This window comes from Neolamprologus brichardi, chromosome 9, assembly GCF_056152115.1.
Source record: "Neolamprologus brichardi isolate AB-2024 chromosome 9, ASM5615211v1, whole genome shotgun sequence".
NCBI classification, from domain to species: Eukaryota; Metazoa; Chordata; class Actinopteri; order Cichliformes; family Cichlidae; genus Neolamprologus; species Neolamprologus brichardi.
The window spans coordinates 36,548,176-36,570,638 of record NC_142112.1 but is presented as its reverse complement, the minus strand read 5'-3'; the positions used below and the strand labels follow the sequence as shown (position 1 = coordinate 36,570,638).

At 42.4% G+C, this 22,463-nt stretch overlaps 2 protein-coding genes across 3 annotated transcripts in view; both read right to left on the bottom strand.

Moving 5' to 3' along the window:
• Positions 1–66: 66 nt before the first annotated feature.
• Positions 67–13,826, bottom strand: LOC102795177 (NACHT, LRR and PYD domains-containing protein 12-like). The gene is made up of 15 exons (XM_087846486.1): positions 13,552–13,826; positions 12,459–12,563; positions 12,089–12,208; positions 10,663–10,767; positions 10,328–10,447; positions 9,385–9,489; positions 9,040–9,159; positions 8,367–8,471; positions 7,468–7,580; positions 5,568–7,359; positions 4,452–4,625; positions 3,971–4,144; positions 3,653–3,829; positions 3,282–3,455; positions 67–2,862 (listed from the first exon to the last, which is right to left on the bottom strand). Exons 1-15 carry the CDS (start codon positions 13,650–13,652, stop codon positions 2,838–2,840), a joined length of 3,510 nt encoding a protein of 1,169 aa, XP_087702612.1. The 5' UTR covers positions 13,653–13,826; the 3' UTR covers positions 67–2,837.
• A 1,656-nt stretch (positions 13,827–15,482) lies between these two features.
• Positions 15,483–22,463, bottom strand: part of rps6ka3b (ribosomal protein S6 kinase A3b) — a 70,894-nt gene continuing 63,913 nt past the window's right edge. For both annotated transcript variants that reach the window (XM_087846490.1, XM_087846491.1), the window contains 4 exons: positions 21,316–21,392; positions 20,792–20,909; positions 20,549–20,689; positions 15,483–19,568 (listed from right to left, as the gene is read on the bottom strand). In XM_087846490.1, the coding sequence (XP_087702616.1) occupies positions 19,446–19,568; positions 20,549–20,689; positions 20,792–20,909; positions 21,316–21,392 (459 nt within the window). In that variant the 3' untranslated portion in view covers positions 15,483–19,445. The remainder of the gene's footprint in view (positions 19,569–20,548; positions 20,690–20,791; positions 20,910–21,315; positions 21,393–22,463) is intronic.

The window sequence follows — 22,463 nt, the reverse complement described above, 5'->3', positions numbered from 1 at the left end:
CTCACATTTTTACCCTGGAAAGTGAGTGTGGATGAGTTTTTATACTGAAGGGGGTTTACAAGGTGATTCATGTGTCAGTTTTTTTTATTTTGCAAGTTTTTAAAAACATTTCTTTAGTAAAAAAAATTAATTGAGAACAACAAGCAGACAAAAAGCCAACAAACAACAAAACAGTTCACATACTTCAAAATCAAACATTCTGAATAAAAACCTGATTTCAGTTGAGATAAGCTAAATATCGCATCTTTTCACAATAAAACGCTCCTGAGGGTCACGTCCTGTGAAGTCTGACTCTTTCACAAAGTTCAAAACTTTTTCCCGTATTTTCTGTCTCAAATTATTTTTTATTCAAATGACAGGTGTAGTGTAAACATACATTTATGCTTTGCACTTAAGTGCTGTAAAAACTACAAAGATAAATATAAACTAGACATTTGGCTGCATTCCCATAAATAAGGTTGTTTCGCGTTTTAAAAACAGCTTTTTTTAACAGCCTGCTTACGGAGGCCTCGTGTGACGCCTGGAGCTTTTTTTATGCAGGAGTCTTCCCGCTTGACCGGCTGATTCTTCCATCACCTCAGCAAACAGGACTCGCTGCCTCTGCTACTGGTCAAGCATCTTCTGATGCAAGCTGTGTTTCTAACTTTAGTCTGTAGCACCATGTTGGTGAAAGACGACAGGAGACGAGCTGTTGGCATCCCCACTGCAGGTGAAGCCAAAGCGGGCAGCTTTTGAAATACTTTTTCTTCTTTAGGTTAGATATTAATCAGGTAGAGCTCATAATATTTTCCTCCATCCAGCAGCTGCTCGTGACTTTTTGTGCACGTTTTTACAGCAATAATAATGCATGTTATCAAAAATGGCTTTAAATCTAATGAAAACATATTTATCTTGCAGCCAAACCCAACTACAGCAACCAGATGTTCTTTCTTTACTGATGATGGGTTTGTTTTTTCTGCTGTTGTTATGTGTAGTCCCATTGGGAGCACTATTAATCTGAATTTGATAGTCTAGAAAAGTTTATTTGTGGATGAGGGTTATTGAGTCTGGGCTGTCTCGTGTATTTTAACATTTTTGTATTGAAGGCACAAACGAGCATCAAGAAACAAGGAGACACAAAACAGGTTGTCAGATGTAATACAATAAAACACAGTCAGTAGGTGACTATGTGGTAACGGTTATTTTAACATCAGTGAAAGACAAAACAACAACAATATCAACAAAAAAGACGCGTGTTTCCTCCCTTTTTTTCCTATCTGTAAGTCAAATTTTCAGGTTATTATCAAACTTGAAATTACAGTTCAGGTTGGGCTCAGACTCAAAACACTGAGAAAATTATAAACTGACAACAAAAACACTTTGAACTCGAACCGTAAACTGGAATTATGACTTACTGATGTGGAAAACAAGTTTTTTCAGTGGCAGGAACAAGCTTCCACACAACCCAGCTTTTGGCATTTATAACAGGTGGGCCCTGTTAAATACTGCAGCACTGTGAGCACATTTCTGCTACTACGCTTACTGTTTTCTTTCTTATTATGTTTACATTTAACTCTTGTTGCAAAAATAAATTTACTCTGGGGGGAAAGTGCAGATAACTTTGTACTTTAACAGTAAAAAAACAGTGAAAGTGAAAGTACAGATGCAGTGGCCTGGGTTCAAGTCTGACCTGTGGCCATTTGTTGTGTCTCTCTCTGCTTTCTGTCTGTCTTCACTATTCAATAAAGGCAAAAATGGCAAATAATTTAAAAGTACAGATACTGGTGTTTGTAAACATTGTGTATCGTAGTGCTCTGCAGAGTTCACAGCACCACAGGACAGTCCACCTTAACGGAGCTGAGACAGGTGACCTGGTTAGGTCAGTTTTAAACCACACTAAATACAAGATGTGTGACGGGCTGATTTGGTTTATTTTAGTTTGTGATCCCAGCCAAGTCACCTGACATAAGATAAGATAAAATAACCTTTATTAGTCCCACGCGTGGGAAATTTGTTTAAGGTTAAAGGTTCTGTCAGATCAGATTTTTGTTTTTAAAAGGCCGCAGACCATGAAATAAGTAAACATTTATCAGCCATCATTATCATTGAGCTAAATGCAAACAACAGCAACAAGCACGTTCTATAAAATCACATCTCTAATCATCGCATCATCTGTCTACTGTCACCCAGTCGTCCTGAGACCTGCAGCTGTTCCTGGGCGGGATTTGAATGATGCCACCAATCAGGAAGAGAGTGAGTCACTAAGGCACCGGAGTTGCTGGGCGGGATTTGTGCAGCTAATAGTTTATTTATTGACAAATATAGTCATATATATGTTGGTGGGAGATAGGCCATGATAAACAGTGTTCAGGGACCCCGCCCCTCCCTGAGCCTGGTTCTGCTGGAGGTTTCTTCCTGTTAAAACGAAGTTTTTCTTCTCAATGTCACCAAAGTGTTTGCTCATAGGGGGTCATCTGATTGTTGGGGTTTTCTCTGTTCTCTTTGTATTATTGTAGGGTCTTTACCTTACAATATAAAACACCATGAGGCAACTGTTGTTGCAATTTGGTGTTATATAAATAAAATTGATTTGAATATTCTTTTGAAGAAATGTACAAACGGTGGATTTGATCCCAGACTGGATTTCCAAAGAGGGTTAACGGAGGAGCTTTAGAAAGGATCCCAGTGTATCGCAGCCTGTGTAGAAGGTTTGGTTTCTGAAAACGGTGCAGTCCACTCTGCAGCGCCGACAATCATCTACACTTCCTCTCACTCTTCTGTCAGTCGCTGCAGGATGAATGTCTACGTCCCAACAATATGGCCACAATCAGAGCGTCTGTGCACACGAGGACATACGTTTACTTACGCATCGGTGACTCCCACCTGAAAAGAGAAACAATTGAGGTGATAAATTAGTGTTTACAGAGACTCACGCAGTCAGCTGTCAGTCACTGATGCAGCACATTAGCAGCATAGCGGCTTCCTCAGCTCTCATGTTTCCTTAAGCATGCTGAGTTCAAAGACTTGCATGCTTGTATTACAGAGGGGTTGCTACCTTACAACATAAAGTACCTTGAGGCAACTGATGTTATGATTTGATGCTACATAAATAAATTTGAATTCAATGGATTCAAGTCTTATTTCTGAACAGATTTCACTCAAGTCCAATAAATTTAATGTTGAATATTTAGAAAAGTGCCCTGAAGGCTAAAGAATCTATAAAGGGGAGATAATGAGGAGGGGACTTCTATGACAGGCTGATTGGTAAGGCTGAAGCAGATTAATAACAACCTCCTACTGACCTGAACGTCTCCAGTCTGTAGTCTGGATTCTTCTGAAGATCGATTAGTGCTGTCACGTCATAATTCTTCAAGTTGTTGTTGCTCATGTCCAGCTCTCTCAAATGGGAGGGGTTCGACTTCAACGCTAAGACCAGAGAATGGCAGCTGGACCCCGTCAATCTGCATTCCCACAGGCTGAATAAAAAATAAAACAGGTTTAGAAAAACAAGCTCCCGCTTCACAAAGATAGGTGTTTGATAATAATGTGTTCAGAGATGAAGACAGTTTAACATAGAGAAGTTTAGAAAACTGCAACGCAAAAAAAAAAAAAAAAAGGCAAATAGTTGCAGTGATTCAAACTGAGGAAGTGGAAAAGAAAAATGTTGACTGACTTTAGAATCTCCAGCCTACAGTCTGGACTACCCAGAAAATCACACAGGTAGTGCACACCATCATCCTTCAGCTTGTTGTTTCCAGACAGGTTCAGCTCCCTCAGATGGGAGGGGTTGGACTTGAGAGCAGAGACCAGAAAACTACAACTGTAGAATGACAATCTGCAGATCCTCAACCTAAATGAAAAATAAAGATCGCCTAAATAACATATTTTACAATCAAATCGTATTTTAGGTTTTAAGTGTGTTAACATTTCCTAATCCTGCAAACCACCATCAACTGAAAAGCAGGAAACCAGAATAAAAGAAAACTCTGACCTCAGAGCCTCCAGTCGACAATCAGGACTCTCCAGAAAATTACAAAGCAGCTTCACTCCTGAATCCTGCAGCTTATTGTCACTCAGGTCGAGCTCTGTCAGATGGGAGGGGTTGGACATGAGCGCACAGACCAGAGAATCACAGCTGGTCTCTGACAACCTGCATGAAGTCAAACTGGACACAGAACAAAACAGTTTAAGCTCCTAGTTGAGAACATTTAGTGTTCACAATCTCAAAATTTTTATTAAACAGGCCTGAGAGTCAAACTATGTTATTGATGAGCTTGGATTTGGCTCGATCTTCAGCAGGAAAAGATGAGGTCAGACTCTTTGTAGATTCAAATAAGCATCTATAGTCATTAGTATTAGTCATAAACATATTGAGATATTAGATATTAAATTATATGTTTGTGAAAATCTGATCACTGAACACTTGGGGGAAGAATAATTTTTTTTTTTTTTAATTTAAAGTAGGAACTGACTTCAGACTCTCTAGTTTACAGTTGTGACTTTTGAGTCCACCAGTCAGCAGCTTCATTCCTGGGTATTTCAGGTAGTTTCCACTCAGGTCCAGATGTACCAGGTGGGAGGGTCTGGACTTCAGGGCTGACGCCACGACTTCACAGTGAGTATCTGAGAGCTCACAGCCAGGGAGTCTGTCACACACATTAATATACATACAACAAAATGTGTTACAATACATTTATAGACCCCATACAGTCCACAGTCTGCTACACATCAGATTTCCCAAAGATATCGAGAGGCCATCTTTTTCAGGAAAATGTTATTGTCCACTGCGTTTAATGTGACTTTGGGGGTCTTCAAATTCATGGGCTGCATCCTCCTGAGGCCGCATTTGTTGGCCGATTGCGTCACAGCGATGTGACGAAGGCTGTCTAAAGTCGTAGACTCCGACAAATCAGGCCGACAAATCCGTCCTCCTTTTCCCCAGATTTGAAGGATGGGTTGAGTGTATCCTTTGTGGCCCACCATATCCCAGAATTCATAGTGCGGCCCAGCCAATTCCAATTTCCAACAATGGCGGCCGTTACTAAGTTTTATTATTACTCTTTCTGGGTCACAAAATAAACTTTTAAGATATTTTCAGGTGAGAATGTAGCTGTGTAAACTTCAGATATCAGCTCAGTTTTTTAAGATATCACATATTTGTAAAAGTGCTCCGATGTTTTCTGAGACATCTGTTACCCACCAGCTCAATAGCTAGCCGTTCAAGGCTCACTAGAGCTGGCGAGAACAGCAAACTCGTTTTCAAACCCAGCGCGGTCTTTCGCTACTCAGGTTAAACATAAGTTGCTTTTTTCAGTATTTTTATTTGTTCGTGAGTTAATTGGTTTGGCTGAGATTAAAGTTCACTCACTTCTGGCCTACCCGGCCTTCGAAGGACCCGGCCCACGTAGACTGTGAGGCCGGGTCCTCAGGAGGATGCAGCCCATGAATTTGGACACGGCTTTTGTCTACTTTTTATGGAGTTGAACTTACTGAACATACTGCCGTTAGTTTCACATCGGTACCAAATGATACACTGGTAGAGTCAAATACTACGTTTGACTCCAAGAGAAATTTCCACCTGGACTTACCGAGCCTTTCTGCAGTTCCTCACAGCTGGGATCAATCTCAGTCGTCCCTCCAGTGATGTCTTGTACCTCTTCAAGTCAAGCTCCTCAAGAACCTCCTCTGACATCTGCAGCATGTAGGCCAGAGCTGAGCAGTGGATCTCGGAGAGCTCCTTCTCTGATCTGTTCTCTGACCTCAGGAACTCTTGGATCTCCTGAGATACCGAGAGGTCGTTCATCTCTATCAGGCAGTGGAAGATGTTGATGCTTCTGTCGGGGGCGATTTTTGTTTTCTTCTCCTTGAGGCTGTTAACGGTTCTCTGAATGATTTCTGGAGTGATCTCTGCCTTGCCCAGCAGACTTTCTAAGATTTTCTGGTTGGATTCCAGAGTGAGGCCATGAAGGAAGCGAACAAACAGATCCAAGTGGCCATTTTTACTTTTGAGGGACTTGTCCATGACTCTGCTCAGAAAGACATCCAGAGATTTTTCACTGTTTTTGTTGTCCCACTTTGTCCCCAGGAATTGCTTCAACACCTCTATGTCCTTGTTGGTGTAACAGTGAAACATGTAGACGGCAGCCAGAAACTCCTGAATGCTCAAATGAACAAAGCAGTAGACTGGTTTCTCAAAGATCACACACTCTCTTTTTAAGATTTCTGTACAAACCCCTGAATACACCAAGGCCTCATCGGGATCCAGACCACACTCCTCCAGGTCTTCTTGGTAGAACATGACGCTTCCTTTCTCCAAATGTTCGTATGCCAGCCTTCCCAGCTTCAGAAGAACCTCCCGATCAGCCTCTGCTACCTCCTGTGCCATCTCTTGTCCCTCATGATATTTGTGCTTCTTTCTCTTCATCTGAACTAGAAGGAAGTGTGAGTACATATCCGTCAGGGTCTTGGGCAGCTCTTCCCTCTGATCTGTAGTCAACATGTCTTCAAGGACTGTAGCGGTGATCCAGCAGAAGACTGGGATTCTACACATGATGTGGAGGCTCCTAGATGACTTGATGTGGGAGATGACTCTACTGGACCGTTCTTCATCACTCAGTCTCTTCCTGAAGTACTCCTCCTTCTGCTCATCCGTGAATCCACGTACTTCTGTGACCCTGTCGACACATCTAGAAGGGATCAGATTGGCTGCTGCAGGTCTGGAAGTTATCCAGATGAGAGCCGAGGGAAGCAGATTCCCCTCGATGAGGTTTGTCAGCAGCTCACAGACTGATGACTTCTGTGTGACGTCTGATATGACCTTTGTTATGGTGAAATCCAGTAAAAGTCTGCTTTCATCCAGGCCATCAAAGATGAGCAAAAGTTTACAGAGATCCAGGTTCTCCGCTGTGACCTTCTCCAATGTTGGATGGAAAATGTGGAGCAGCTCCAGAAGACTGTACTGCTCATCTCTGATCAGGTTCAGCTCTCTGAATGAGAGCAGAACCACCACATTAATGTCTTGGTTTTCCAAGCCCTCTGCCCAGTCCAGAGTGAACTTCTGAACCGAGAAGGTCTTCCCAACTCCAGCGATGCCATTTGTCAGAACGACTCGGATATCTGTTTGTTGGTCAGGTAAGGCTTTAAAGATCTCGTGGCACTTGATTGGAGTGTCCTCGAGGGTGATCTTGGAAGGTGTCTCAAGCTGCCTCACCTCATGCTGCGTGTTCACATCTTCAGGCCGCCCCTCCGTGATGTAGAGCTCAGTGTAGATCCTGTTGAGGAGGGTTCCTTCGGTTTCATGAGTTCCTTCAGTCACACGTTCACATTTCCTCTTCAGTATGAACTTATGATCATCTAAAACCTTCTGCAAACCACCATCAACTGAAAAGAAGGAAAACACAATAAAAGAAAACTCTTAAATGTCTGAACAAGAAGATAAACTCCAGTTTTCAGAAATGAATCTACCAGCAAATAGATGTTCAGTCTTACTTGGTATCAAGCTGCTCGGACTGGCTGTCTGGACTCCAGCTGTGGTTCCTGAGTGGTGCCAGGAGGGCAGCTTTGATGAAGCAGACCAGTCCCTGCATGAAGTGAAGCACTGTCTGCAGAAGTGTCATAAATATTAAAGTTTAATAACATGCTGGCTTACAGAAAAATATCATTATTGAATCATATTTAAACACAACACCTCTGTTGTATTTGTGCTTTAACAGAATCACACATGTAAATGAGGTAATGATTAGCAGGATTATTGAAAGAAAATCAAAAACTATTGTACAGTCTGCCAATCACTGACGCTATGGTCCCTGATACAGAGCAGAGGAACCCTCTGGCTTTTTATTAGTGCACTGGAGCACAGCTACAATAGTGCATCTGTGCATGGGTAACTTCCACATCTGTTGAAGCACCATTAATGCTGGATAGTAGCTTTTAGGACAATATATGCTGCAGCTGAGACAACAAGTTTTTAAAAGGCCAAACTACAGTTTGTATACTGACAGGACGACTCTAAGCTTTAGCAAAAGACTAGTAGACCAAACTACAAAGTGTTTTTATAGGGAGAAAAGTTACATTCAGGCCTTTATGTCTTGGAGACATGAGTGAATTGTATCCTGCTTCATGTATACAATAACAATGAAAATAATGTTTTCACAGGACCTTTGAAAATCTAAGTGCACCCTTACTGCTTCCATAGGGATTAAGAGGGTACGTATCATCCAGGGGCTTCCAAACAAATGCACTTCATTGAATAATCAAATGTGAACATCTCTATAAAAGTAAAAGTTTAGACAGTTTGCTAATACGATTGGACAATGGACAAATACATGTCAACAGCTCTGTGTTGTAATTGACATTAACAACTATTTAGAGAAGAAGTGGTCTCTTACTCTGTGTGTGAGGGTCCGGGTTGATTCCTTAAGTCTGGAGGGGCATCTCTGGATATGTCACTCTTCATAGACAAACAGTCGGATACTGGAGACGCCGCTCTCTGTCTGTGCACGAATGTAGAATAAATCACAAATTGCTCTTATTGTGTCAGAATCAGATTAACTGGACTAAAGTTCAGGATTTCTTTAGTGCAACTCAAATGTTGATTTAATAATTCATAACTAATCAATAATAGAGTGTTACATCTGAACTAGGGGCGATCGTGGCTCAAGAGTTGGGTGTTTGTCTTGTAATCGGAAGGTTGCCGGTTCAAGCCCCGGCTCGGACAGTCTCGGTCGTTGTGTCCTTGGGCAAGACGCTTCACCTACCGCCTACTGGTGTTGGCCAGAAGGGCCGATGGAGCGATATGGCAACCTTGCTTGTGTCAGTCTGCCCCAGGGCAGCTGTGGCTACAACTGTAGCTGCCTCCACCAGTGTGTGAATGTGAGAGTGAATGGGTGGATGACTGGGTGTGTAAAGCGCTTTGGGGTCCCTAGGGGGGACTAGTAAAAGCGCTGTACAAATACAGGCCATTTACCATTTACCATAACTAATAGTTCTGCTTAAGAAACCGTTGTTCTTTGGTCTGAAAGTTAACCATCAGGTCTGTTCTCAGAAGAAGTGGTCTCTTACTTTGTGTGTGAGGGTCCGGGTTGATTACTGAAGTATAGAGGGTCTTTCCTGGAGGAGTCACTCTTCATAGACAAACAGTCGGATCCTGGAGACTCTGCTCTGTGTCTGTGCTGCCCACCTCTGGAAACACAAAGATAATAAACTGGAACCTTCCTGATTTTTATATTAGATGCACAAAGAACTGCAAGAACTCCTTTATTCATGAGGTTATGTTGATGCTCATTAAACAAGTTTCTCTTTTCATCACTGAAGCTTTGCTGTGTTCATGGGAATGGATTCTTAGTTTTCTTCCTGCTTCAACATGAATCACCTTCACCTCTGTTTACAGCACAAACTCAGTCTTACTCTGTGTGTGAGGGTCCAGGTTGATTCCTTAAGTCTGGAGGGGCTTCTATGGAAATGTCACTCCTCATGGACAAACAGTCGGATCCTGGAAACGCCGCTCTCTGTCTGTGCACGAATGTAGAATAAATCACAAATTGCTCTTATTGTGTCAAAATCAGATTAAGTGGACTAAAGTTCAGGATTTCTTTAGTAAAACATGTTCCCATGCATCATGATACTAAAACCTCACAGCTGCATATGTCATGCTGAAGAATGGAGTTGTTTTCTTTTTTCCAGTGTTAATTGTAGATGAGCATTTTAAACTGTGGAAGTCAAAACACTTTTACCTAAACTGCTGTAAAACTGTGTGAAACATAAATCAGCTCAATCCCCTTTGTATCACAGTACAAAGACAACATCCTCAAACCGGTAAATAACTGCTCATTTTGAATTTTATCTCAAAGTTTGGGGGCTGACCAGATGTGTCTGCAGCCACATGAACAGAAAAACAGGAGAAAGAAGGTTTTTATTTCGAGTGAGTATCTGATTAAACATATGTGTATTTTCTCAGTCATCCAGGTCATGGTAGTTTAGCAACATGTTCTCACTCCCAAAGCATAACATTTTACGCTAGGTGACAAATCGTCTGTATATTACACTTTGGCCACCCAACATGTCCCTATGTTACAAGTTCAGAAAAATGCGGAAACAATATAACCATTTAGAATGAATCTACACATGTACGTTTATTCTACCTAAATCGCTTTGGAAAATACTGCCTAACACGATTAAGGTCATGGTTAGGGCTGGAATACACGACTGTGTTATACCTTATAAACCCAGTTTTTAAATCAATAAGTAGATAAAGCGATATATGTGATCTAATAGTTCTGCTTAAGAAAGCGTTGTTCTTCAGTCTGAAAGTTAACCATCAGGTCTGTTCTCAGAAGAAGTGGTCTCTTACTTTGTGTGTGAGGGTCCGGGTTGATTACTGAAGTATAGAGGGTCTTTCCTGGAGGAGTCACTCTTCATAGACAAACAGTCGGATCCTGGAGACTCTGCTCTGTGTCTGTGCTGCCCACCTCTGGAAACACAAAGATAATAAACTGTAACCTTCCTGTTTTTGATTAGATGCACACAGAACTGCAAGAACTCCTTTATTCATGAGTTTATGTTGATGCTCATTAAACAAGTTCATCACTGAAGCTTTGCTGTGTTCATGGGAATGCATTCTTAGTTTTCTTCCTGCTTCAACATGAGTCACCTTCACCTCTGTTTACAGCACAAACTGAGTCTTACTCTGTGTGTGAGGGTCCGGGTTGATTCCTTAAGTCTGGAGGGGCTTCTATGGAAATGTCACTCCTCATGGAGAAATAATCAGATCCTGGAGACGCCGCTCTCTGTCTGTGCACAAATGTAGAATAAATCACAAATTGCTCTTATTGTGTCAGAATCAGATTAAAAGGACTAAAGCAGCGGTCCCCAACCCCCGGGCCACGGACCAGTACCAGTCCGTGAGTCATTTGGTCTCGGGCCGTGAGAGTTGAGGCTCGGGTGTGAAATTTATGGTTTTCAGTGTTTTTATCGTAATTTTTTATAGTTTTTATGGGTAACTTGGTTTCCCTGGGTCTTTTCCCGTGTCTTATGAAAAAATCTTTGTTTTTTTTGGTACCAGTACTGGTTTTATTTTGTTGTATTTATCCGCGACACCTTAAAGGCCGGTCCGTGAAAATATTGTCGGACATAAACATGCCTGACTGCACAGGTCTCAGAGAGATCATTTTTAAGACAGGTAGGATCTCAGCCACGATAAAAAATTTCTGTAACTCCAATAAAATGTTCTAGCCTATGCAATAAAATACAGGGATCCATAGTGTCAAAGGCAGCACGTAGATCTAGCAGTAATAAAAGTAAAGTGTGATCATTGTCTGCATTCACCAACAGATGGTTTACCACTTTGATTAAGGCCGTTTCTGTGGAGTGATTTGGTCTAAAAACAGACTGAAATGGCTCAAACAGATTGTTTGTTGACAGATGCTCAGCAGGCTGCTTAAAAACAACTTTTTCAAAGGCAAAAAAGGTGTGAGGTGGGTCTATAGCTCGCACCAACAGCTCTAAAACTGTGTCAAATATAAATCAGCTCAATCCCCTTTACACTACAGTACAAAGACAACATCCTCAAACCGGTAAATAACTCCTCATTTTGAATTTTATCTCAAAGTTTGGCCGCTGACCAGATGTGTCTGCAGCCACGTGAAGAGAAAAACAGGAGAAAGAAAGATTTTATTTCGAGTGAGTATCTGATTAAACGTATGTGTAGTTTCTCAGTCATCCAGGTCATGGTGGTTTAGGAGCTTGAAGAGAAGGCAACAGGACTTCTTTACGTTTTTTTATGGAGATGTTTCACTTCTGACCCAAGAGGCTTCTTCAGTTCTGCAGCATATGCAGTTTTTTAAGGGTTTACAAGGTGTAAAGTATCAGGTCTACTACAGATCCCAGAAAACCTCCAGTGTGTGTGAGGAAAACTCCTCATTTACATAAACAAAGGTAACCTATCAGACAGATATAACTCAAATATAATATATATATATATATATCTAATATAATCAATAAAAAGTTTCCTGGAATAGAGAGATATATGTGAACTAATAGTTCTGCTTTAAAAAACATTCTTCGCTCTGAAAGCTGACCATCAGGTCTGTTCTCAGAAGATGTGGTCTCTTACTTTGTGTGTGAGCGTCTGGGTTGATTCCTTAAGTCTGGAGGGGCATCTCTGGAAATGTCACTCCTCATGGAGAAATAATCAGATCCTGGAGACGCTCCTCTGTGTCTGTGCTGCCCACCTCTGGAAACACAAAGATCATAAACTGGAACCTTCCTGATTTTATAATATACCTAATGGTGCACAAAGAACTGCAAGAACTCCTTTATTCATGAGTTTATGTTGATGCTCGTTAAACAAGTTTCTCTTTTCATCACTGAAGCTTTGCTGTGTTCATGGGAATGCATTCTTAGTTTTCTTCCTGCTTCCTGCAGGAAACAAGCTCCCGCTTGAGTCACCTTCACCTCTGTTTACAGCACAAACTGAGTCTTACTCTGTGTGTGAGGGTCCAGGTTGATTCCTTAAGTCTGGAGGGGCTTCTATGGAAATGTCACTCCTCATGGACAAACAGTCGGATCCTGGAGACGCCGCTCTCTGTCTGTGCACAAATGTAGAATAAATCACAAATTGTAAAATTTAAAAAATTGGAATGACTTACAAATCTCTCTTTTTTTGTCAGTGTCAGTAAAATAATTTAATTTTAATCTGTCTACAACCTAAAGTGATTTCCACGTCTCCTCGTCAGGCTACTTGGACCTGAGTTAATGTTAATGGATCAAGTTTAAAGCTGAGCTGCAGTGTAAAGTTACTCTAACATGCAGATGTTACATTAAGGACAGCGCAGAGCAGCGGTGCAGCATTTCGCTCTTGGCTGATATTCAGCATCCGTGCTGCTTTCTGCTCTTATATGATTTAAGTAGTTGATGGATCTCAATCAGCCGCTCCTCTGGTAATGTCTCTGACCGGGGCGGGCAGTCATCGATCCACTCTGGGGGAAATGATGGCAAACGCCTCCTTTCGTGTGAGCCTGAATTAAAGGGGTGCAACCAGAATTTCTTTCATACTGGTGGCCATATGGGGGCAAGTAAAAATATCGGGGTGGCATATTTAACACAGAATTCCCAGTTTCATTATGCTGTTGTCCAATTTAGGTTAATTGAAAAATATGGCAAAAAAAAAAAGAGGCAGAAAATAATTTTGTGCAAAGTTAATTTCCTGCTGTTAAAGTTGATGCCAATGCCCCCCTCCCCCCCCTTGATGAATTCACAGCTGATAACCAACTGAATCTCTGAGGTTTCAGGTTTTGCTGAGTGTTGGACTGGATTCATTCGCAGCCCCTCTGGTCTGTAACAGGGCGGCTCTGCCTCTTTCAGTTTAAGTTTTGTTTAGTGGGGACATTTTTTCCCTAAACATGTTAAACTTCTGCACTTCGTAGGAGCTGGTTTTAAAGTCCACGCATGTTTCTATGTGCGTAAAATACGCGGATGTTTTTCGTGCAGCAGTGAAGTGGAGCTGATCTGACACACAGCACGATTTTCTCCTTCCGGGTGCAGCAGCATGAGCATTGGGCAAAAACAGGGTCTTACTTTAGATCCCAGGCTCCGGGGTGATCGCTGGGATGATGTCTGGGGTGGTTTCTCTTCAGAGGCGGGCAGCTTCGGTCCTCTTCTTCCGCCAAATCACTCATGTTCCCTCAGTCTGAGAGTGAAAGAAGGACACGTGGCAGTTTCGGGAGTGAAACAGCTTTTTGAATCCTCTGCCTGGTGAAAAGCTCCGTCTTTGTTTCCCTGCTTCACCCACGGAGACGCTCTGACAGCAGAATAATGATCATTACGCTGAGATCACCTCGCTTCGCTCCTTCTGCTCCTCTGCTCCAAAATGGAGTCCAGCACTTTCACTTTCACTTCTCCCGCCCCCCGTGGAGCTGCTCCTCCTCTCTCCAGTTTCTGGAAATGACTACATCTGCCAATGTAATACCTCAAACATGAATATTTAATAACAATCCTCCAAAATCGGACTAATGACATGAAATATGAGGAGGGACTCTCAGCTTAGCAGTGGTTTAGGGAAGCTCAGAGCACAGTGTGAGCAGGGAGGGGGTTTATTTAAACATGGTGTAGTTATTAATGCAGTCTGAGGTGATGCAGATGTTGATCTGGTATCGCTTTGGTTCTGTGGGCAGGTGCTGAGTCCATAGCAGCTCTGACATCTGCAGGTGGATGCTGCTTTAACTACGGACCTGTTGATCTGCCACCATCAGCACCATCAGCACCATCGTCATCACACACTACAGAAACCTCACACTGGACTTCAGGCACCTTGGCTTCTCCTTTCCTCTTCCAGGCTCCAGATAAGGGGTGTCAAACATAAGGCCCAGGGGCCAGAATCAGCCCGGTAAAGAGCCCAGTGGAGCCCAGTGGACAGCTTTGGAAAATGTGAAGGATGGTGTAAAGTTTTGGAGTTTCAAATGTAGCGTATAAGCTTATTTTAACACTTCCCCCATGGCCATGCTTACTACACATAGTAATTTAGTAGCAGATAAACAATTAAATGACATAAAAGTTCCATTTTTTTACTTTCTACTAAAGAAATTTCAGTTTAAAATTAGTTAAAACAAATAATAATAAACCGTTGTTAACAAATACTTCCTGTTTTATAACTACAGTACTATACTTAGAGTCCGAGCACCAGATTTTTATTCTATTTAAACATGCAGAGAAACTGCAGAGAAACTGATGCGTGCCGCTGAGACTGGACGTCTCATGTTAAGATAAAGACTCACAGAAAGAAGAGTTTCACTGGTTTGCCCCACAGTGTTAGAAGTTTGTCATCCCTGCTCTGGGATCTTCGTCTTACTAATGATACGCAAAATTCACTTTCATCTGAAGACAGGACTTTGGACCTCCGAGCAACAGTTGAGTTCTTGGCTCATGAGCGGTTTGACAGCTGTGCATGGTGGCGACGTCGTCCTCAGTCCACTCCATCTGAAGCTCTCCAAAGTCTCTGAGCTGTGAGGCGGGCAGAACGATCCGGACATCCATGGTATCGACACCACACACACTGGAATCGGCATCAGAGACAAACTTTGCTTCTGTCCTCTAAGTCCAGCATGTAGCCCCGTGAATTGTGTTAAATAAAGTAACAAATATCCCTCAAACGTGCACTATTATTATCCTGCAGCACATTGAACCAACAGGAGCTGAGCCAGCTGCTTCAAAGGCACATTTACACTCCAGGTCTGCAATAAACTAACAGGCACTTTTTGCTGTGCTAAAGTAAAAGTCACACTGATTTAATGCTCATTAAAAAGTGTTCCCAGGGATCAGCTGTCAGCTGTGTGTGGATGCAGACCTGGTGGAGATGCCACTTCCTGCTCTCTGCAGTATCATTTTTAGGTTATTATGCTTTCACATTTAAATTCAAGCGTCCAGAGTCTCTGGTGTCAGTTGTAACAACGTGAAAGTGAGAACATGAGGTAACAGCTTCAGGGAGATCAAAGCACGACACTCTTTGACTGATTATTGTTTTTATTGTTTTTAATAGAAAGTCCAGCTCTCGCCGCAGGTACAAAAACTGAGAGCTGGCGTAGCAGCAGGGCTGACTGCGTCTCCGACAGGATCAGATCAGAGAAGGAGAGGAAGAGGAGCGAGGATGAAGAGAGAAGAAAGAAAGCTATACCTCTGGTCATGAAGGGGGAAAACAAAATCAGCGTTTCATCATCCCAGAGCTGTACATGGATAGACGAGGAAGAGATCAACACTTACATATATATTCAATAATTATATATAAAACATAAAGAAAATCTGCATTTTATCCCTTTTTCTCACAGACACCCAGACGACCACAGAGAGGAAGCAGTTTCTAATCATTGACCCGCAGAAGCAAGAAGCTCAGTGGCTGTGGAAGATCGTCTCCACCAGGAAAAGACGAACGAAAACTGGCCACGATTCCAAAAAATGTTCCCGACGGAGTAAAAAACGTCTCACCGAGTTAAAAGTCTTAAAATGTCATAACAGAGATGAAAAGTTCATTTCAAAGATTTGTGTTTGAGTTTAAAATAAGCTTTTTAATGAAAAATGACTTTTTAATGTACGATGAATACAAACGTGTATTTTAAAAACAACTTTTGTTGATTTGTTTTTTGGGAATGTGTCATTTTACACTTTTGTTTTTCAAAATCTGACTTTACCTTTTAATATTTCACATTTTAATCTCATATTTAATCTCTAAAATGTTATGTTGAAACTTTGTCTCACTATTATTTTAAAAAAAATCTGGACTCCTTATTATCATAATTTCATCTTTAACACGTGACTTGTTTAAAAGCATTTTGATCTAAAAACTTCATTAGGGACAGTTTACTTCTAAATTTCCAGTTTCTATTTTAAATCTGGACGTTTTCTCATAATTTAGAATTTTTAATTGGAGCCTCCATCTGAACATAAACTATTTACACCATTAAGCGACTTAAACATGATTTTTGTTTTTCTTCTGCTGGTGGAAAACGAGCTCGCACAGTCTGAGTCCGGCGCTTTTTGCTTTATGTGACGCTCGCTTGTTTGCAGCAGAGGCGCACGCAGAGGGGGCGGAGCGTAACGGCCCTGAATGCCCAACACTGCGGACACGAGGAAGCTTCGGAGGAATTTAACAAGCCGTAACAACGTCTGGCAGCGCCGTCGGTGCTCGTATCGATCCAGGATGTAAAATCAGCGAGCTGTGATGACGATGAAGTCCAATATTGACACAATTAATGAGATATTTGTTCTTGGAAGTGTTTCATTAGGGCCTAACCCCAAAGACCTTCAGTTTAACGAGATATTAAATGTAGAAAAGATGGACATGTTTGTATTTTAGTGGCTAGAACTGATTCTTTTCACACAGATCGTCCACAAGTTTCAGTGAACTGACCCTTTCACTGATTTCTCCACCACTGGACCTCCGACTGCACGCCCAACGTGGTTTGCCGGTAGTTTCGACTCCTGCTGGAATGTTTTTAAAAGTGTTTTTTTCTCAGATTTTTAAAGGGTTTGCTGACACAAAACAGGAAACGCACCAGACGCCAGCTCACCTGGCAGAAACAGCGCCACAGCAGTCGAGACAGAAGAGTTTGACTTAAAAGAAATACGTCGAAAAGTAAATGTAAGACGTCTAAATCATAAAATAAACATCAGCAAAGCTGAAAACAAGGATTCAGGTTTTGGAGTTGTTTCATATCAGGTCTGATAAACCTCTCTGTGCCTCGCTCGCCTTCTTCCACTCACACTCGTGTGCTTTGTTTTTAACATTTGTATGTACACCCCCTCCTCCTGGACGTATAAAAATGCATTGTCTTGATTCATAGAAACCTGAGTTGCTCGACATGTTCTGTATTTACAGTTCTGCTGCACGTAAGGAGGAGATCAGCCGGCTCGTACAGACGTCGCGTGACCATCGGTGGAGGCGAGAAACGCCTTTTTCACCCGTCAGCCTCATTTACAGGCAACACATCGTTTTGGTTTGTGTTTGTGAAGGAAGAAGGAGAAAACTCAGAGTTAAAGCTGCTTCTGTGGCCTCTTCTTCTGCTTTAAATTTACTGGCACATCCTAAAACTGCACAAGAGAAGCCAGAGAGGAGCTTTAAGTCAGAGGAGCTCGGCCCTGCTCCACAAACACCTGATTTTACTCATGTTTCAGGGTTTTATCAGCAGCTCTCTGATCACGCTCAGAAGTTCAGATAAAGGTAATTATTTGGATATTTGACATTTTTATTTAAGCTTTAGTGCTAAAATTTGAAATCCCAGCTGCTGATAGGCTCAAGCTTTGCCTCCAGTCTCCTGAGGAGGAGGAGGGAGCACCGCCCTTCACCACATTAAGATCTTTAAAAACCAGATTAAAGAGTAAAATAACAGGACAATAGTGTTAAATATCAGACCAGAGTGTCCAGGAGACGTTATACTGATGACAAAACTACTCTGGGAGCGTTTCAGAAGCACAGCCCTCCCGTGGCCACCAGGTGGCAGCAAAAGCTCAACATGTGCAGCTTAAAATTGATACTGTTACAAAGACAGAGTGGGCTCTTTCTGCTCCAAGTGTTGTTTCCACACTTCATCACTCTTCTGTGATTTCCTGGATCTCTGTTTGTTCAAAGAATAAATCCGATCATGTTTTTCTTGCTGACAACAAATCCCAGCAAACAGTGATTCTAGTATCTTATCATGGGATTTATTGGCAGTAAGAAAAAATATCTGGAGGTGTCGTTACGTTTGCTGCCTGGATGATTGAACGACCCACCGTCAAACACTCTGGACTACAACACGGCTCAGATGTTTGTTCTTTGCTTTGTTGTTGCACATTAAAGTTAAAATACTGGAAAGCGGGTTTCAGTTTGTCCGACAAAAACAACACAGGCTGCAGACGGTTGCAGCAGGTTACTGAAGGTTAAATAAAATCGATTTCATTCACTTTTCTTAACGAAATGGCAAATTTATGAGAAAAGCATTTGTGCCACTGTGTGTGACGTGATTACAGAGCATGGATATGCATGATGTTTTCGTCTGGGGCCACACAGAGCCAATAAAAGTGAAAATTTAATTGTTTTTCAAAATGTGGGATTTTTTCAGATTAACTGGCGAGGTGTTTTCATTTTTTCTGGTAAATTTGCCATTTTTTTCTTACTAATCTTCACATTTTTTTCCCTCATTAAATTATTTATTTGTTTTTATTTATTTTCTTTTTCAGGTAAAACTGGAATTCTTCCCATCAACATTTGCTGTTTCATTTCTCTTAATTTTGTCATTTTCTACTCATAAATTTAGGACTTTAAGCTAATGTTTATGTAATTTTTGACCTTCAGTGACCTCAACACGCTGCTTTAGCTTTTTGGATTTTAAAATCATTTTGAGGCTGAGGCTGCTCGTGTTTATCGTGATTCCCACCGTCTGTCCTTTTCTGCAGACGCCGTCGTCTCTCAGGCTACTTGAGGTTTAAATGCAGGATCTACAGCTACGCAGAACCATGACCACAGTATGATAACAAAGACTCTAGCTCTTTAAATGCATACCTTACATTACTTTGTTCCTATGATTTCCCCCGTCTGGAGTAAATAAATACAGTACTTTTATCTTCCTGACGCGCACTCGCCCTCTGGGTCTGCGAGCTAGCGCTGATTGTCCAAAGCAAAAAGAGAAGAGAAACGTAGGGCTCGCCCTTTAAGGTTTTCTCGACAGCTGAGTCCGGCTGCTGAACAGTGATGCTAAAGCTGAGACTCTACGGTAAGACAGCAGAAGAGATCCAATCAGAAGAGCCCGCAGAGGTGAAGGAGAGATCGAGGAGGGAGGGGGGCGGCCTCTGTGCTCCTATTTGGCGTTAGCGGTTCCCAGGTCCATCAGTAGTCTGTCCCACCGGACCGAAGTGAGGGAGAGGGAAGGTCCGGCGGAGGTCAGATCGAGGTCAGAGTTGACGGGAGGAGGAAGAAAAGAAGGAGGCGGAGGAGAAAGAGGAGGTCACAGAGCGGTGGAAGTGATCTTCTTCAACCCTCGCCGCTGGGCCAGAGTGGAGCAGCCCACCGGCTCTAGGACTGGGGGGACATTCCTGTTAAGGGCAGAGTAGGTGGCCGCCATCGCACCCTGTAGGAGGAGCCAGAATACAAATCGATTAATCAATCAACCAATGATGGAGATGGAAGGATGGATGGATTGATGGAGAGATGGATGGATGGAAGGATGGATGGATGGAAGGATGGATGGAAGGATGGATGGATGGATGGAAGGATGGATGGAAGGATGGAGAGATGGATGGAAGGATGGAAGGATGGATGGAGAGATGGAAGGATGGAAGGATGGAGAGATGGATGGATGGAAGGATGGATGGAAGGATGGATGGAAGGATGGATGGATGGAAGGATGGATGGAAGGATGGATGGATGGATGGAAGGATGGATGGAAGGATGGAGAGATGGATGGAAGGATGGAAGGATGGATGGAGAGATGGAAGGATGGAAGGATGGAGAGATGGATGGATGGAAGGATGGAAGGATGGATGGAAGGATGGATGGAAGGATGGAGAGATGGATGGAAGGATGGATGGAAGGATGGAAGGATGGATGGATGGATGGAAGGATGGAAGGATGGAGAGATGGATGGATGGAAGGATGGAAGGATGGATGGAAGGATGGATGGAAGGATGGAGAGATGGATGGAAGGATGGATGGAAGGATGGAAGGATGGATGGAAGGATGGAGAGATGGATGGAAGGATGGATGGAAGGATGGAGAGATAGATGGAAGGATGGATGGAAGGATGGAAGGAAGGATGGATGGATGGATGGATGGATGGATGGAAGGATAGATGGATGGAAGGATGGATGGATGGATGGATGGATGGAAGGATGGATGGAGAGATAGATGGAAGGATGGATGGATGGAAGGATGGAGAGATAGATGGAAGGATGGAAGGATGGATGGAAGGATGGATGGAAGGATGGATGGAAGGATGGAGAGATAGATGGAAGGATGGATGGATGGATGGAAGGATGGATGGAAGGATGGATGGAAGGATGGATGGATGGATGGAAGGATGGAAGGATGGATGGATGGATGGATGGTTACCTTGACGAGGTGTGGTGCGTCCTGTCTGTTGAGGGTGTATTTGGGTAGCTGGTCTCTGTGCGTCACCCATGGGTGTCTGAGGACCTGCCCCGCTGTCAGCCGCTGGTGGGGGTCGACGTGCAGCATCTTAGACACCAGGTCCTAAAGGGTGAGAGGTTACAAATGAACTCCGGGTCACCATGGCGATCACAGAGAGACGGTGAGCGGCTCACTTCAATCGGAGCTACTTTTCTGTGTCCTCACCTTAGCTTCAGTTGAGACAGAGTTCCAGTATCCTCCGCTGAGAGAGAACTTCCCGCTGCCGATCCGAGCCAAAATTTCCTCCGGGGTGTCCTCTGGACCGTTAGCAAATGGAGTGAAACTGGAAGGACAGAGCAAAGGGGATGATATGCAGAAAGTGTAAGACCTGCAAACATCTCGAACAGGCACCAAAACTATGAAAGAACAGGCATTAATTTCACACAGACAGTGTAAACACATCAAAATTATTTCAGTGTGAGATCATCACTCGTTGCCTTGATGACATTTGTTTCATAAGGAATTTCATTTTGCCTTCTCAGTGAGTCCTCAGACCGCGTCTCATCAGGAAATACCAGCAGCTCACCATCAACCAGCTGTGGTTAGAAACCGCCTGATAACCATGAACCATCATTGTTGGCGTTTCTTTTACTTTTTGTAACAAAGAAGCATCTTTGACAAACTGATGTCAGGTAAAGAAAAGTTTCCATGTGAAATTAAGTTTCTTAGAAGCAAAGAGTCTCTGTTACCCTGTTAGCATCGTGTAGAGCAGGACTCCGAGACTCCAGATGTCACAGGCTGCATCATAACCCTGCTTCTTCAACACCTGCCAGGAACAGAAAACACCAGTTTCAAGCAAAAGTAACTTCCTGCCTTCTTCTTTCTCTGCAACAAAAAGAGCGTCAGCACCCTCCAAATGATCAAGATTACACCTCTCACGCATATATTTATATTCCCTACTGTTGGAGCTATTTGTTCTTATTTTTTATTATTTTGAAATTAGTTAAAGTTTGTTGTTAGTTTACTTATATTTTGGGGTTTATTTTTAAGTTATTTGTTGGTTAATATTTTGTTTCAAAGTTTGTTTGATGTTAATTTGTTAAATTAGTCAGGAAGAGCTGTAGGGCCATTTTGTTTTCTATAAATAAAGCAACTGGTATAGGACCAGCATGCACTGGGGTGGGCCTATGGTTTTTTACCAGAGCAGGAGAAGCAGCAGGAGGTAACAAAAACATTGGATCTTGTTATTGCTTGCCAAACTGGATAAATAAACCATCAAAACGCAACTTTCAAGTTTGGACAATGGACTTCTTTTGCCTGCGTACAAAATAATATCTCAGTGCAGCAGTGGCTTGTGGACTTTTGATTTTGGGATGTTTGACTTGTCAAACAAAGGAATTGCCACTACACCTACACTTGGCAGCTGTCTGAACATGCTTTGTCTTTGAAGGACTGTTTGGTTCAGGCTTAGTTACACAGCGATGACGCACAGGTGCAAACAGGTGCAGACAGCAAAGGAATCACTGTTAAGTGTTTATATGGAGAGTCGTGTAAAAGAAGCCGTCAAAAGAATCTATTTGATTTCATTAAAAAGCAATTTTATGGAGCAGGAAGCTAGCTAATAAATATTTTATACATTGTGGATCTTGCATGTTGTCATGTGACATCCAGACTTCCTGAACCACAAAACAACCTGAGTATTTTGGATTCAGTGAATCTTCTTCTGCTCGTTTAATCTGACGACCTTCTTCATGCTAAATTATGAAGCATTTGAGTTTTTGTTAAAGGGCGCCTCTGTGATGACACGGTGAATTTCGATGTTTCGCTACAGCAGAAGAAGTTTAACCAAACCTGTGACGAGAGTCCAGGTGCCTTCGTGCCAATACTGACTGAGAGA